The following is a 17398-nucleotide window of genomic DNA, read 5'->3' on the forward strand; positions in this document are numbered from 1 at the left end:
AATAACTTAAATGAAAAAAAGCTGTTACTGTAGCATCTGAAGAGTAAAAAGGTTATTACCAGAAATGAAGCAATGATCAGTACAGTATATCGGACTCCAGTCATCTCTGTGACAGGCGGTTTCCACTTGAATTAAACCTTTCAGCTTAATTAGAATGGAACATGAAATTACTATCAAAATGATGTTTCCTTGAAGCAGCAGAGCCTCTCTGTGGGTAAACTGGGCACAAGATCCAAATCGAGTCCACAATCCCGATCATGTACTTCTGCCGTCAAGTCCAGCATATCCAGCTATTTCCTGCTCTCCTGACTGTGAACCAGCCAGTCGTCCTAACATATCTGTCTGAGTCCCACTTTGTCTCTTGCTTCCCTTTGGACTTACAAGCCCACCCTCATTGGCCTTTGTCATGCAAATAGGGCAATTTCTGAAAAGAACCCTTCTTACGCAAGCGGTGTCAAGCATTTGCCAAGAGGGTTCATCAAGACCAGCAGGGTGGCAGACATTTTTACCATGTCGCCCTTATTTATGCCTTCTGTAGTACTTGAAAGTTAATTAGAATGTATGTTTCACTGTTAATAATGAATGAATAAAAGGTTATTGCCACTTGTGAAATCAGCAAAACATCGAGTCTGTATGTAGGATAGGATCCATAGAAACACATCCCTGTAGCAGACATGTTGCTTTTAGTAAAACATTTATTTCTGACTGATAATGTATTTGCGCAGGCCATAATTAAACCATATATCCTGTATTTGTGCCAAAGCGAAAGAAGTGACCGTGGGACAAGCAAACACTTTTCTGATAGTGATAAACACATGTTATCATTTGGTCAAACAAATCACTGACACTTTTATTTAATTTACTTTTAATGACGTATTATTTTTTTTCTGTTGAAGCACAGTTATGGAAAACAACAGTATCTGTATACACGATGAGTGTGAAACACAAACCAATGAAGTAGACACATCTGTGTGAGGTTTAGTCTCTGCAGATACGGCTGAACAGTAATACTGCTTCAAATAGAAAGTGAGTAAGAGGCATTTATAGCAGACACACAGGTGGGGGTGGAGTGAGGAGAGAAAAGAGGTGAAGGGGGAAGAGATATCCAGTCCAGCTGGGATACAAACGGACGTAATGTGTTTTCTACCGCACAAAACATGAGAATATAAATGCTCAAAGGTCAGAATGAGCAAAGACTAATAATATTAATGGAATTCTCCCACTGAGCTACTGAGCTAACTTTTCTCATTTGGTCACTATGTGCTAACGTGCAGGATTAGTTCCTGGTGCTGACATGTGATGATGTAAGTTATTACAGAATACTTGGACCTGATCTAAAACAACTAAATAAGTAGAGGTGGATCACTATTGACTGACCACAGGTCATGTGCTGTGGACAAAGGGTCAGCCACGTCAGAGAAAACCCACATCAATTCATAATGGAATACTGATATAGGATTGGAATGAAACAAAACTTCAGTGATGTAACATTTCCCACATCTCAACTTACTGTAAAAAGGTCAGTCTCTTGTTACCGTGAACTTTGCTAGTTCAGCACCAAGACTGCATTTTCTTACACACTTGTTACTGTTACACAAGTTTTCTGCTTTTTTTCCAATGGAGGAAAGCTGAGTCTCTACATCAAAAGGATTCCAAACCCACGCCACAGAGTCAGCTGATTTGTATCACCCTGTGTGCTTCCTGAACTGGTAAGCCTCACTTTATGAATCAGGTAATGGATGGATTATAGACTCTGCAATCAACGAATCCATTAAAGGCCGTTGGCCTGACATGATAACAGCTGGTCTTTGCCTTGGCATCAATCCGGATGAATTCCAGTCTCATTTGGTGATGACTGTTGTGGTAGCTCCTTATTAAGCTTTGGTCATCTGGTCATCAGTGATCTTCTCCTACACACAGCAGTTTGGCGATGCAGACAGCTCCAATCTCCAAAAAATATAAAAGAATAATGTGCACAACAAAGAAAGAAGATAACAAGGATCCAGTCTTGATGCTGGATCAGTGAAGTTGGTGTTTGAGCAAACTATGCCTCAGTGTGAGTTTCCTGATCCTGGGATCAGGGTTTATGACCCTTTTCTCTTCATTTCCAAGTGTGTAGGGTTTCATCTAGGCCACAGTTTTTATGGCTCTTTGTTTTCAGCTCAAGAAATCACCACAATGCATATTTTGGTGTCTGGGAGTAGCATTATGATCGCTGGCTCTTCTGATGTCTGGCATTTCAAGGCTGATTGAACTTGAAAACACATACTTGTTATTTTAGGTTATTTGAAAGAATCCATCTGTATCAACTGTCATTTTGACAATACTTGTAATCATAAACCGTGTTTTGCTTTACAAACCCCAGTATAAAGATTATCACGCCCTAACAAACACAAAAGGAGGCACCTCCGTGTCTGGAAGGGGCTGAGGTCAAAAAGCGTTGAAGGAAACTGAATCTTTTATCATCCCATCAGGGATCGTCGGGCTTGTGGTCATCTAAACTCCATGGTTGATGAAAACAGTGAGATGCTGCAGTACCTCGACTAAAGTCCAAGTAATTGGGTCATAAAAAGAATGGAAGTTGACATCAATGCAATGCAAGAGATTCCCTGTGCATCCCAGAGCAACACACTTGACATAGCATGTCTGTGTGTGGGAGGTCACATGTGGGAGATGTCTAAATTTACCCTACATGTCCTGGATATGCCTGCTGTTGGTCCACTGGTCCCCTCACAGACAGACAAGACATGGAAGCCGCTGCTGATGTGAGATAGCTGCATATGTGTTTTGTATGCTGAGTTCCTTTACTGGCTCCCAGTCAACACTATCGTACACAGCATTCAGGCAGTGTTGGGGGCTATTGAATCTAAGTAAGGACAATCTATTTACACATATTGTCCTATATAATATATACGTAATAAATAATTCTTTGCTTGTTATTCTGCTTCCTGCTGAAATCAATCAGCATCATAGAGCAGGCCTCCCTTTCGCCCACTTCTCTCCACTGTAACTTTGCTGCCACCACCACTCAGTATTTCCATGACAACCTGATGATTGTAAAAGTGGTATGGAAACGTCAAACACTTACTGGGCTTGCATCGCTGCACATAAAAGACCAGTGACCTACATGCACAGGCTTTTCCCAGAATTGCCGGCCTTGTAGAGGATGGGACAGAACGACAGTCACGATCCCCCACTTGGCTGTTTAACCCCTGTGCTCTTTAATGAGACTCTCTAGCGCGGCTGCCTGAATGCAGTTTGTAACATGACATAAAATAACTTGGTTTTGATACATTTATTTCTCTTTCTGTTGTTGTCTCTTTCTCTTTCTGTCATGTTCACTACATCCTGTGCTCTATATCTTACTACAGGCTAAGCACATATACGATGGTAGCTCTGTAGACAGAAAGTGGTGGATGATCCCTTGTAAGCAAACATTCCTGGCTGGTCAGCAGTAGGGGGGCACGTTTGTCTCTGCTAATCTGGCAGCAGCAGATTGTCTTTATGGCCTCCCCTCCGCCATCAATCAGGCCAGTTACTGAAGACTTAGCTGACAACAGCAGGGGTCACACTATTGCCATGGAGACTGCCTTTAAAAGCAGCCTTATAAACAATAATGGATGTTGGCACGGCACGAAGACAAAGACAAGGCAGAGAAGGATGGGGCAGTCCACTGTTAGTTGTGTCCTCTAGGGCCTAAATGGAAAATCCTACTTAGAAAGTCATACACGAATTCTGTCTGAATATATGAAATTAAACTTTTGTTTAACTAATTAGAATTATTTGTATTTTTTTTAATTATATTTGTAATTAAGGGTAGCAGCACATTATGTACTTACAAGAAGAGAACAAGCTGTTAATCCTGATAATGCTCCATTACCTTTTGGTTTGTCTCACTCATCTTGGACTAAACAGTTTACTGGGCTGAGTGTGTCTTAAGGACTGAGTGCAGGTTTGCTACAGATTCTGGATGGATTCTGCAGCCACAGGCGGGCTTTGTGAATGCTATAATGAGTTAAAACAGTGTATATCTTGGAAAATACCATGTGTACATGTTTAAAAATTTAGTGATATTTATCGAGGGGCGGCACGGTGGTGCGGTAGGTAGCACTGTCGCCTCACAGCAAGAAGGTTCTGGAGGCGGCCCTTGTGCCTTTCTGTGTGGAGTTTGCACGTTCTCCCCGCGTTTGCGTGGGTTCACTCCGGGTTCTCTGGCTTCCTCCCACAGTCCAAAGACGTGCATTAGGTTGATTGGACTCTCTCCATTGCCCGTACTGTAGGTGTGAGAGTGTGTGTGAATGGTTGTCTGTCTATGTGTTGCCCTGCGATGGACTGGCGACCCGTCCAGGGTGTACCCTGCCAGCTGGGTTAGGCTCCAGCACCCCCGTGACCCCGCATTAGGGAATAAGCGGTTTAGAAGATGGATGATATTTATTGATTAGTTTCCCTGTTTCATGTCAAGATGTACATTCTCATTTCCTACCAAACCGTGAATATGCTACATACAGTATAACCTCTTCAGTATGCATGTGTGTATACTGTATATATATGATACATATTTATTTTACTTTAAATTGAACATACTTTTCATCCTGCTCTTGTTTTACAGTATAGTAAACCAGGCAGAACCAGACAAAGATCAGATGGACTGGATATTTATTACATCTGTAAATATAACAAAGTAGAGCTCAGTGTATTTAAAATAAAGCATATTTGAGTGTCCGATCAAAAGCTTTTGGCCCTAATACTTACGTTTTAGCAACATGAAAGCATCTTACTGTTTTAACTGGTCTCATGCAGATATTAAAAGTTGTAACATAACTCGGTGGTCACCTGTGCAGTTTCAATCAGACACAAAATGTGGAAGAACAAACATGTTGCAGCAATAGAGAGCAAATGAGTGACTCCCTGATGTCACAGCTCACATCATTTAGTCACTGTTTCCATTCATTTCCGGGTTTGGTACTACTTCCTGTTCCATCACCGACACCAGCAAATCCAGCCTTACTTCCGTTTCTAGTTTACTCACCTATGTCTCATTAGTAATCTACTCACCTGTAACCCATCATCATTTCACTCAGTACTTAAGCACCACCCTTAGCCTTGTTACCTTGCCAAGGTTTGAATTAAACATTGATTTTTTTTTCTGGTGCGGCATATCGATGTTTCCTGCTGTCCGTTTGGGTTTATTTACAGTAAGGTTTTTTTCTTAAAGTTATTCTACTCGTCCTTGCACGACCGATTGGGGTGTTTGTTGAATCACGCTTGAATTGTATTGCGGTGCCTTAACCCTTAGCATGACGATGTGTGCGGTGTTCCACTAAGGGCTTTGCGAACCCTTCAGTACAAGGAGTAATGTGTCTGGCACTATACGATGCCTGGGCATCCCCCAGGCATCGTATAGTGCCCGACACGAAATCAGATACTTGCCAATTGAACAGAGAGAGAATATGGAAAAAATCTTTGACACTTTTAATGAAGTGTATGGTCTGTCACACACTCATATTTCCTTACAACACTGTTTTTTAATCGTAAGCAGCAAGAGGGGGAGTCCTTTCTGGACTACTTTCATGCTTTGATGGATCTGATGGACCAAATTATTAAAACTGATCGTCAGGCAGATCAAAAAGCTCCGACCGATCTGAGAGATCAATTCTGTGATGGGATCAAGGATCAAGTTTTGAGGGTCAGATTGGGAGATCTGGTTAATACCAACACACATGGATTATGTGTGATGTTAGAGCAGAGGCCACCAGATGGATAGCACAATATCAGAGCCAGCCTGGTAACCAAAGAGGCATTCAGTCCACCCTAGTGTCTAGTGAAGTGGAAGCATCTAGTGAGAGTGTGGACTCCAACTTGTCACACTCTGCAGAGTTAAAGTCATTATTGCAAGCACAGCAGACTCAGTTGGAGCTGGTTATTAGAGCATTAACCCCTCCTAAACTGCCCTCTCCCAGCATTCAGACCACACAGCCCAGAAGTGTAGATGGGAAACCAGTCTGCTTCCGGTGTGACCAAACTGGGCATATTGCCCAATATTGCCCCACGACATCCCGTTCTGAGAGGAGATAAGCAGAAAGAGAACGAGAGATGGGGGGTAATCCTCCAATGCCTAAAACGGTGGAAAACTAGAGCCTGCTAGTGTACGGAGCCAAACACTGGTGGGAGAGTTGCAAGGCTTCAATTTAACCGGTAACCCAGGCATTAGCCTTCTAGTGGGTGTGTGCCCGGAGGGGGAGGTTGATTTGGGGGGGGGGGGGGGGGGGGGGGGGGGGGGGGGGTTGTGGTCCCTTGCCTTTTAGACACAGAATCAATGGTCACCACAATGACTAATTTTTTTAAGAAAGAATTTTCCCATCTCACTAAAGACATACTTAAGGATTGTGGATGGTTGGGATTATTGGCCTAAAAAAAATATTATTAGTATTTGGGTTATTTTGAGATGGATGTTATAATTTTGGGGATTTGTCTGCCCGGTCGGGGGTACTGATTGTAGAAGACCTCATTAACGGTCACATGAAACAGAAAAAGACACGTGTGCCGGGAGTATTGGGGATGAATGTATTTAACCCTCTCTATAGTTTGTTGGGGCAGTGTGTGGGTTGTGGTAGTGCCAAATAAATTAACAACACCACCTAGTCTCAGAAAGGGCTGAGTTTGATTAACCTCACAGGATTGCACCAATTATGTTGGGGATATGCAAGGAGCACAAATTATAATAGTTGGATTTATAGCTCCTGAGTGGAGATACCAATTATGTTTATAATTTAGATTCACAAATTTTGGTTATTAGCTTAAATATATATAACTTTATAACAAAGGTCTATAGTTTGGTAAGTGAAACACTTAACTATTATTGATTTAATAATTATTAATTGAATTAATAATTACTTAATTTACGGGGCACCACTGTTACCAGGGACCAATAATCAATTTGGAATAGCCAATACAGTCTCAATTGTATTTAAGTTAGTTGAAGGGTAAACTCCGTACCATAGTCGACTCAATTCACCAGTGCTGTAAAACCATATACAAATAATCACAGACAACAACCAATTAAATTATGAACGCTTTATTAAACAATTAATATTAACTCCAGTGTCAACACTATCTTGAATAACTCAGCAAATCACAACTTAATCTCATGGTGTGTTCGTCTGGACGTACTGTATGTGTATGCGCGTTACCTGAGATAAAAGGGGTGTGTGTGTGTGTGTGTGTGTGTGTGTGTGTGTGTTTGTGTGTGAGTGTAAGTGTGTGAGTGAGTGAGAGCGCGTCCCAGCGGTGCCACAGCTGCGCACGTGTGCCGGTGAGCCCTTTGAATGAAGCGCGGGTGTCTGGTGCTCACAGTAAAGGCGTGTGAAGTGGGACTAGCATCAATAAGGCTTGCGGTCTTACAAACACGTGGGGCTATATCGGGCGATATAGTCACGTGATCGTGGAAGCACGCAGTGGTTGAAACGTGCGCTTGGTGTGGTCGCAGCAGAAACAGAGCACCGCACAGTACCACAATAAAGTACTTAAGCTAGCACAATTACAGCACTTCAATGTGCACCTCTTAGATTCAGGCAGATCTATAACAGCGTTACAGTCACGTGATTGCGGAAATACACAGTGATCAGATCGCGTGTTCCGGAAAAGAAAACAACACAATAATAAAACAATTACTGATCCCCTAAGAGTTCTACTCTGCTCAGATTTAAAAGAAGGCCTCTGCCTTAATGGTCAATCCTGGTGGGAAGATCCTGCGTTGCGTGCGTGCGTGCTTGCGCGGTTGCGGTGCGGTCCGGTCCAGGTGTGTGTCGGGGTGATGGCGTCGTGATCAGCGGAGGCGGCAGCGGGGAGGCGGTTGGCTGGGAATAGATTGGTGATCAGGCCCGTTCTCCGTGATGATGTCCACGTTGGTTTAGCTGCTGGCTGCGGTGGAGGCTCCAGGTGTGCCGGGGGCAGAGGGAAGCTCCAGGTGGATGGAGGCGACGGAGAGGACGAGGAGAGCAAGGGTTGCTCGATCCTGGTGAGAAGGTCCGTCGTTTCGTCGTGGAGGGTCAAGGGGACGCGACAAGGGTCAAAGAGAACAAGGGACGAGTCTTTGGTCACGGCAGCTTTTATAACCGTGTTTTTGGTAATGCCCGTCCTATTGTTTGGTCCAATCAGGATGGCTGACGTCCAAGTTCCTCCTCCTTTTGTTGTTTGTACCAACGGGAGTTCGGACGTCTACGCGAGGGAGCCAGGTATGGTTCACCCATCCTGGCACCTGGTTTTGGCGCCTGGTTTTGGCGCTCAGATTTGAAATCTTTGTTCTCACTCACTACTATCAGGATAAAGACATTACATGTCTTCATTACATACAGTACCTTCTTTGTTTGAGCATGTGGGACCTTAATAATAATTCTGTTAATAACAGATTATACAGATGAGGTCCCCCAACAAGTTGTATGAGCAACACGGTTCCAAACTGTGGGAAGCTCCAGCCCTGAAGACGGCACTCCCTTCTTGGAGAAATCAGTGAGGTATTGCCAGATGATGGATGCCTTGGCTAAGTCTGTTGAACCCCATCGCGTCAGAGTGCAGGGTAAGAAGCCATTTTGTGTTCCTGCAGGAACCATTGTTTATGTTCCGGTAACCTGTCCTAATATACCTGCACCGGATACAACAGAGCTGCATTTTGAAACTCTGGAGCCTAATCAGGACCATCTCCAAGAAGGGCTGTTGGTGTCACCCTCATTGATGAAGGGAGAAAGGGGTGGGACTTACGTCCGATGTGGGTAAAACAGATGTTTGGCTGGCGCCATCAGTCATGGCCACAGATCAAGCGGTTAGCGTGTCGGTTGACAGGGATCCTCAAATATGTGTGTCCGTAGATTCTCAGAACTGTGTGGTTTATGTTCCTCACCAGATAGCCATGGGCTGGGAGTCATAATGTGACTGTTACCAGAGTTTGAGAACCTTGAGGAAGGAGAAAGGGAACAAGCGAGAGCCCTATTAATGAAGTATAGTTGCACACAAGCAGGGAGGGCGGAGGGAAGACCGGGGGAGGGTCAACACAAGGGTCCATTATCAGTCCCTGGTACCCCAGGAGGCAGAGAGTCCAACAAAGTACATTCCCAGGGGGTCTCCACGAGACACAGAAACCCCTTTTCTGGAGGGTGGTAGCAGGGGAGTCCTACACGGCTGGCGAAGTCCGGGAGAGCGGGGCCGAGTCTCACTTCCTCCCGATGGAGATGCTCCAGGATCCCAAGGTCGAGGTGGACGACGACGACAGAGACCATGCCATCGCCACGGCAAGGGGGGGCATTCCCCAGGCGAGCGGCCGTGACGACGGTGGAGCCGAGGTGGGCGGCGCCGAAGGAGGCAGCGCCACCTGAGCGGCAGGGAGGACCAAGGGCGAGGCCACCATACGAACCATACGAGGAGCTGAGACGAACGTGACTGGACCACCAGGAACCAATGCAGGCGCGGCCGGACCACCAGGAACTGATGGAGGCGCGGCCAGACCACCAGGAACCAATGCAGGCGCAGCCGGATCACCAGGAGCCGATGCAGGCGCGGCCGGACCACCAGGACCCGATGCATCTGCGGACGTGACCCGTGCCAGTCCACCAGGTGTAGAGGCGGACGTGGCCGGGGCCAGACCACCAGGAGCCGATGCAGACGCGTCTCCGCAAAACCCTCCTGCACCTCCCAGAACGACTCCTGCATGCAGAGAAACAAGAAATCCCAGGCTCCGGGCCGGCCTGAACCAGTCCGGACTCACTGGGACGAGGCAGAACGTGGTCTCCCGTGGGAACATGGGAACAGGAACGGCGTCCTCACTGGAGCCGACAGGAACTGGAACAGCCTTCTCTCTGGAGCCAGCAGTGCTGCTCGCGGCCTCCTCTCTGGAGCCGGCAGTGCTGCTCGCGGACTCCTCTCTGGAGCCGGCAATGCTGCTTGCGGCCTCCTCTCTGGAGCCAACAGGGATTGGGATGGCGTCCTCTCTGGAGCCGGCAATGCTGCTTGCAGCTGCCGAGCTCGACAGAGTAGACGTCGGGCCTGACCTGGCAAGAATTGAAGTTGTCTGACGTGTGGTGCCACCTGGCTGGGACAAGGCCGGAACCTGAGCGTGACCGGACTGGTCTGGGTCCTGAGCGTGGCCTGACTGGTCTGGGTCCTGAGCGTGACCTGACTGGTCTGGGTCCTGAGCGTGACCTGACTGATCTGTGTCCTGAGCGTGACCTGACTGCTCTGGGTCTTGAGCGTGACCTGACTGGTCTGCGGCCTGAGCGTGACCTGACTGGTCTGGGGCCTGAGCGTGAGCTGACTGGGCTGGAACCTGTGCGTGTCCCTGACTGGGCTGGAACCTGGATGTGACGTGACTGGGCTGGAACCTGGACGTGACTCGACTGGGCTGGAACCTGGACGTGACTCGACTGGGCTGGAACCTGAACGTGACTTGACTGGGCTGGAACCTGAATGTGACACGACTGGGCTGGAACCTGAGCGTGACTAGATTGGGCTGGGCTCTGAGCGTGACATGACTGAGCTGGGCCCTGCGCGTGACATGACTGAGCTGGGCCCTGCGCGTGACATGACTGAGCTGGGCCCTGCGCGTGACATGACTGAGCTGGGCCCTGAGTGTGACATGACTGAGCTGGGCCCTGAGCGTGACATGACTGAGCTGGGCTCTGAGCGTGACATGACTGAGCTGGGCTCTGAGCGTGACATGACTGAGCTGGGCCCTGCGCGTGACATGACTGAGCTGGGCCCTGAGTGTGACATGACTGAGCTGGGCCCTGAGCGTGACATGACTGAGCTGGGCTCTGAGCGTGACATGACTGAGCTGGGCTCTGAGCGTGACATGACTGAGCTGGGCCCTGCGCGTGACATGACTGAGCTGGGCCCTGAGTGTGACATGACTGAGCTGGGCCCTGAGCGTGACATGACTGAGCTGGGCTCTGAGCGTGACATGACTGAGCTGGGCTCTGAGCGTGACATGACTGAGCTGGGCCCTGCGCGTGACATGACTGAACTGGGCTCTGAGCGTGACATGACTGAGCTGGGCTCTGAGCGTGACATGACTGAGCTGGGCTCTGAGCGTGACATGAGGAGTTGCAGGGCCTCACGCAGGGCAGGTTCCCTCAGGATGAGAGCGGCTGCCTCCTCAAACAGTTGTTCCCTTGTGCCCTGGTCTGCTGCCGAATCTGCGGTGTTCATCAGGTGGGCGAAGAGGAATGCAACCGGGGGAGAGCAGGGGAACGTGAGCTGCCGGAGCGGTGACAGGAACGGAGACGTGAAGCGATGAAACGGCGGCAGGAGCAGCTGCAGAGACACGGACAGACGATGCGCGCAGGGCGCGTGCCAAATCCCTCCGCATTAATTAGAGTCTGTCGAAAAGTGCCTGCACTCCGGGGTAACTGCACTCCACCAAAACTCGTCCTCTAAAATCTCAATGGCCAACTTTACGTACGAATGTGATCAAGAAATAAGGTAGCAATACTAGGAACGCTGGAATGTGGTACTAAGACTCGACAATCTGGCAAGGTGCTGGGGTGAAAGGTGGTGCTTAAATACTGGGTGACTGATTACTGATGATGGACAGGTGCGTGTAATAACAACCGGTACGTGAAGCGGGAAATAACCAGATGGAAACAGAAACCGAAAGTACTACAAAATAAAACAGGAAACCGAAACATGACACGTGAAACCAGAGTCCTTCAGAATAAAACGGGAAATAAAACCAAAATCTGACATACAAATCTAATCACACATGAAATTCCAGATGATGACACCCCAGTTTGACAACCATATCAATGCATTCCACCATCCCAGTATGAAGTAGCAAGGAGTCATATTCCACAGTTGTTACAGGCTCAAATCATATGAGAAAGTAGTAGCCCATACTCATGTCCAATAGTGCTGGTCCAAAAAAAGATGGTAGTTTACGCGCACGTCATCACAGACACGTACAACGCCGTGAGGGCTTCTAGAACCAAGTTGCGCTTGTGGGAGTGTCAGATGCAGCAGGGGAACCTGGCTCATTTTGTGTGCTGCCAAGTAATGAAAGAGCAGACCACTACCGCTGTGATGCCGTTTGCACAGTTCGCTGAAAAACTCATTCTACCTGGCACTGAGTTTGCACGACGATTTGCCGACTTTGAAGCCCAAAAATGTAGATTTGAACTTTTTAGCAATCCCTTTATGTTTGATGTGAATAACGCACCAAGCAATCTCCAAATGGAACTTATTGACCTGCAGTGTCATGACATGCTCAAGTCAAAATATGACTCTGTCGGTGCTGCGCAATTTCCACCTTACCTCCCTGACACGCTGGCCGAAGTCCGTGCCCAAGCTGCGCAAATGCTCTCTATGTTCGAAAGCACATATCTGTGCGAGCAACTGTTTTCGTTAAAGGGCTCATATCATGCAAAATCCACTTTTTAGACATTTTGGAGCGTTCCTATGACTCTATGGGTCACATATACACAAACTGAGCACGGTAGAAATGCATTTCCTGCTTTTTTCACATTTTGAAAACGTAAATTTTCTCACCCAATGAAAACAGACCACGACCTACTCTGAGACCGTGTCCCATGTGTTGTCACACTGGTTGAAAATTCTCCCTGCAAATCCTGAACCACCACCCCCACAATGATCCCGAACCAAAACTGGACTTCCGCCATTTCCCCCCTCTCACTCACCGTGAACAGACGAGCACGGCAGCGCCCAAGTCCTCCCATAGAAATAGTTCGGTTGTTGGGTGTTCTAACCAACACCAAAGTCTATTCACTTTAACAAGGGATCAACAAGTGAGGATTTGTGGGTCACTTTTATTTTTAACGGACCGGTGCCAGAAACACTGCCTCAGCATTTATACGTATGTGCATTTCAAACGAGGGTGCGTACAATGCTGGATTTGTTTCACGGCTCCTGTTGGAAAAAAAGGATCCATTCCTACAGTCCGTCATCCACTCACTGCAGTAAGTACATGCTTGATATTTATAATGTTTTAAAATGTTAGTTTGTCCGTTTAAAATGTAGTAACCTATGTGTGGGGCAAGTTACTAGCTAGCTATGCTAACGGCTACAGCCATTCGACCGAGCCTTTGTCCCCTTCAAATGTGCTCATGTGGGCTCCTGCAGCCACACACCTGTGTGGAGAAAAGCTAATGACTAACGGCGTCGAGCGGCTACAGGCAGGGAGCGGTGGGATAGCGTCTGTCCTTTTTCTGTAATCACATACACCTGTGGGGAACAGCTGATCTTTATCGCCCTTCCAGCGGCGACAGACAGGAAGCGGTGGATCTAGCTCGCTGTAGTAAGTTTGTGCTTGATACTTGTGATATCTAAATATGTTGGTTGGGTCTGTTTAAAATGCAGTAACCCACATGTGAGACAAGCTAATCGCTAGCTATGCTAACGGCTACAGTGAGTCAACCGAGCCTCAGGAGTAAAGGTATGTAAGTTGGTACGTACCAACAGTAAGATAGGCAATAGAAGATTTTAATTGGTATATACTGTTTAGATTTTATATTTGAATTGTAACAACTGTTTATCTGTTGTTTTAGCACAGACAGGCCTGTCCTCTTGTTTGGTTTAATTTTTTTTTCTGGTATTGTGTGTTCTTACATTAGAGAAGGTTTTGACCTACATAATAATGAACATTTCACTAATCTACAATTCTGATTGCAGTACCTTTTTGTTTCGATGAGGTGATGGTGAGGACAGCCACAGCTTCCATCTGGTAGAGGACTGCTTCCGCTCAGTCTTCCAAATAGTGATGAGAACAAGGATCACCACATCTCCCTGTTTACCCTACTTTCATGCATTTCGTCTGCAAGGCCCTGCAAAAGCTTCTGTCCTCAAACCCCCAGACTTCTTAATTAACTCAGTAACCTATACATTGCACATTGGAGTGTGAAGGTAACAGTTTGTTCTAGCTTTGGAGTAGTGGTGTATTTTTTTGGTTTACAATAAAGTTGGCTTTAACTATTATGTATTTCACTGAACTCTGTTTCTGAAGGGAAAACACTTTTATTCAGGAAATCATAGTATTGAAATTACATGTTTTTTCTCTTTCTAATATGGTAAGCTATAAAGTTGAAGCGGCCATAAATAAAAAGCATATAAATTATATATAAATAAAAAATAAAAAAATTCTTTGAGTATTGCACTCACAAAAAACACATTTTTACTCAAATGGTAAAGGAGTTATTCCACAGGGGGTTTACATCCATCATACAATGAGTGTTTTAGTGTTTTATCCAACTCTGCCTTCATCTACAACCCAAGCATGAAGAAGCATGAAGAGATGGCAACTCAGATTCTTCACCCCAGGAATCCTCAGCACCACCTCACTAGCCTCTGTAGATTAGATATCTGTAACAACTTCAGATACAGAGACATATTACTGTCAGATTTATCAAGAATGACAAAAAACATAATTAAAAGCAGTAAAAATACGTTAGGTCAATATATAATTTGAACCAATGCTTTTTGTTCCCAGGAAGGTCATGCAGTGATTGCTCGAAATATTAATGCACATTTTTAAATAAAATTATGTCAGAGCAGCAGCACAAGTAAGACAAAACAGTGAAATGTGTAAATGTAAAATGTATTTATATTATTTCAGCTATGCTCTCAAACCTATTTATTTGTATAACGTGAGCTAAAGTAGTGTTATCTATTAACGAGAGTTTTCCAGGTAAGTCGTGTTATGAATATTCAAGCTGCATAGCTGCATTTAGCATACGCATTAGCAACCGCTAGTAGCTTTGCAAATTACATAAATCAATTAAATTGAAGTAAATGTGACATTACCAATGAGACACATCTTGCATCAGCCGAAATGTGTTGACTTCAACAGCCTCCTCTTCAGCTTCAGGGTCAGATTCGGGATCGTAGACGTACAGTATGGTTCTACTACGCTACGAACTAGCTGGCTGGCTAACGTCGTTAGCTGTGGAGGATTGCGGTGGAGTGTATTCTCAACGTCGCACTACTGCCACCTATTGTATCGTAACCGTGCGGTGGCTCGTATCCATGGAGCCAAAAAACAACAACAACAAAAAAGGTATGCGCTTCCGCACAGAGGTGTGGTGAGCAGCTTCGCTTGCGACACGCCCAGAAAACACAGCGTTTGCTGATGGGGAGTGAAAACAACATATTGACAGGGGCAGTGTGGACGATCTAAAGAGTTTTATGGAATGAAAATTTACAGAGACCTTACTGAGACATTAAAGTCCAATATTCTTTAGAGTGAAAAGCTGTATGATCAGGGACCTTTAATGAAGATGAACAAAACACCACATAGGAGTCGTCTCACCGATGAACACCTTCATTCAGTCCTGAGGATTTCCTCTGCGCAGAGCCTGACTCTCGAAATTGATGCACTTGCATGTAAAAAGCATTACTAAGTATCTGGCTTGGACCCATGTGCATCATCAGAGTAAATGAACAGTGAAAAAAACTAAAATGAATAAATATTATTTTATTTACTGATGGCATGGTCTGTTCAAAGTTGAAAGAGATATTTTTTTAGGTGTTGGTCTTGATGGTCTGTGATGAAAAGATTTAGGTTACAATTAAAATAAATAAAGTTAAAGATATAGAAGCCTGATATTTTTTCAGTTTTGTTTTTATTATTTTCTTAAACCTGTTCTAGATTCAGTATTTAAGCAAAAATTCAATTGTAATATATGAGGATGGTTAATACAGTAGTTTACTGTATCTTAAAGATAATAAAAACATAAATAAATTCATAAAAGAAATTGGTCTGGCAATGTTCTTATTTTAATTTTGGCCCTCCGTGAATTTGAGTTTGACACCCCTGCCCTAGACACTCTGGTTGGAGTACAGAGGTTTTCAACCCTAGACTTGGCCAGTGGGTATAGCCAGGGGGAAATGGCTGAAAAGTATAAGGCAAAAACAGCTTTCTGTGCCCCATTTGGTTTATCTGAGTTTAACCCAATGCCATTTGGATTATGTAATGCACCTAGCACCTTTCAGCGCCTGATGGAGCGTTCGTTTGGAGACCTGGGCGTTGTATTTTCATCTTCTGTGCAGCATCATCTGGAATGGCAGGAGGAGGTTCTTTCCCGGTTAGAGCAAGGGTTAAAAGTGAAGCTGTCTAAATGCCAGTTTTTTCAGCAGCAAGTGAAGTATTCGGGACATGTGGTGTCTGTGGAAAGATTATCCACAGACCCAGATAAAGTAGCGGCCGTACATGACTGGAGGAAACCTAATAATCTAGCAGAGCTTTATTCCTTTTTAGGATTTGCTAGTTATTATGGGAGATTTTTTGCTGTTTTTTCACAGATGGCAGCCCCTCTACACAGAGTGGTCGCAAAGCTCCTACCTGGCAGTAGATAGGGCAAGACTCCCCCGATACCCTTGGTTAAGTTTTGGGGCGTAGATTGTGAGTTTTCAGAAAATCAAAACTGCCCTTATCTCAAGCCCTGTTCTTGTTTACGCAGAAGCCATTTGCGTTGGAGGTGGATGCAAGCCATGGAGGGTTGGGAGCAGTTCTTTCTCAGGATGAGGGTAAGCTATGGCCAATAGCCTTTGCCAGCAAGAACTTGAAACATACAGAGCATATTATGAAAAACTACAGCTCTATGAAACTGGAGCTGGTGGCTCTGAAATGGGCTGTTACGGAAAAATTTAGAGAATACCTTTAAAGCCATGCAGTATAGTATTAACAGACAACAATCAGTTAAGTCAACTGGCGACAGCGAAACTCTTAGATGGGTCTCAGAGCTGGCTGCCTTTGATCTATCAATAAGGTATTGCCAGGCTCCCAAAACATCAACGCAGATGCTTTGTCGCGTCAGCATGAGAACCTGAGACATGTAGAGACCCCCGGTTAGATCTACAGGATGAGAGAGCTCCCCTCGTGCAGACAGAAATTAGTGTTGCCAGGGTGTTTACAATTGGATCTAGTTGTTCTACAGAAACAGGACCCAGTTATTGGGCCTTTTTTGGGGTATTGGACGGCCTGTAGAACACCAGAAGCCAAGGAGAGGAATACTTTTTAAGCGTACGAGGGAGCTGGTTCGTCAGTGGGGACGTATTAAAGAAAGTGGCTCCGTACTGTATCGCCGGACTTATGCATTGGATGGAGGGAGGGAGGTCGACCAGCTTGTGTTACTCCAGTGTTTGCAGAACCGTGTCGTACGTGCACTTCATGACGATCATGGCCATCAAGGGGTTGACCGTACATTGCAGCTGGTACGTTCACGTTATTATTGTTGTAATTATTTTACGTAGATGTGGAAAGATGGTGTAAAGATTGTGAAAGGTGTGTGCTTTCCAAAGCTATTCAACTAAAGGTTGAAACATTTATGGGGAGCATTGCGGCCCCATGAAATTCAAGGCATAGATTTTACGGTTTTGGAGCGTTCGACAGATGGTAGAGAAA

General features: G+C 45.6%; 1 protein-coding gene and 2 long non-coding RNA genes across 4 annotated transcripts in view; 1 reads left to right on the plus strand and 2 right to left on the minus strand.

Annotated features, from left to right (window-relative positions):
• adgrd2 (adhesion G protein-coupled receptor D2) overlaps nt 1-344 on the minus strand; it is a 34219-nt gene extending 33875 nt beyond the window's left edge. The window contains exon 1 of one of the 2 annotated variants that reach the window (XM_055504472.1): nt 60-344. In XM_055504472.1, the coding sequence (XP_055360447.1) occupies nt 60-104 (45 nt within the window). In that variant the 5' untranslated portion in view covers nt 105-344. The remainder of the gene's footprint in view (nt 1-59) is intronic. The other variant, XM_029134367.3, reaches the window with a different exon arrangement.
• A 12044-nt stretch (nt 345-12388) lies between these two features.
• LOC129603436 (uncharacterized) lies at nt 12389-13974 on the plus strand. The gene is made up of 2 exons (XR_008693290.1): nt 12389-12959; nt 13672-13974. It is a non-coding gene; the product is annotated as an uncharacterized LOC129603436 (long non-coding RNA).
• A 28-nt stretch (nt 13975-14002) lies between these two features.
• On the minus strand, nt 14003-15253 carry LOC129603437 (uncharacterized). Its single transcript, XR_008693291.1, has 2 exons — nt 14800-15253; nt 14003-14367 (listed from the first exon to the last, which is right to left on the minus strand). It is a non-coding gene; the product is annotated as an uncharacterized LOC129603437 (long non-coding RNA).
• Between the last annotated feature and the right edge of the window lie 2145 nt (nt 15254-17398).

Source organism: Betta splendens, chromosome 19 (assembly GCF_900634795.4).
Source record: "Betta splendens chromosome 19, fBetSpl5.4, whole genome shotgun sequence".
Classification (NCBI taxonomy): Eukaryota; Metazoa; Chordata; class Actinopteri; order Anabantiformes; family Osphronemidae; genus Betta; species Betta splendens.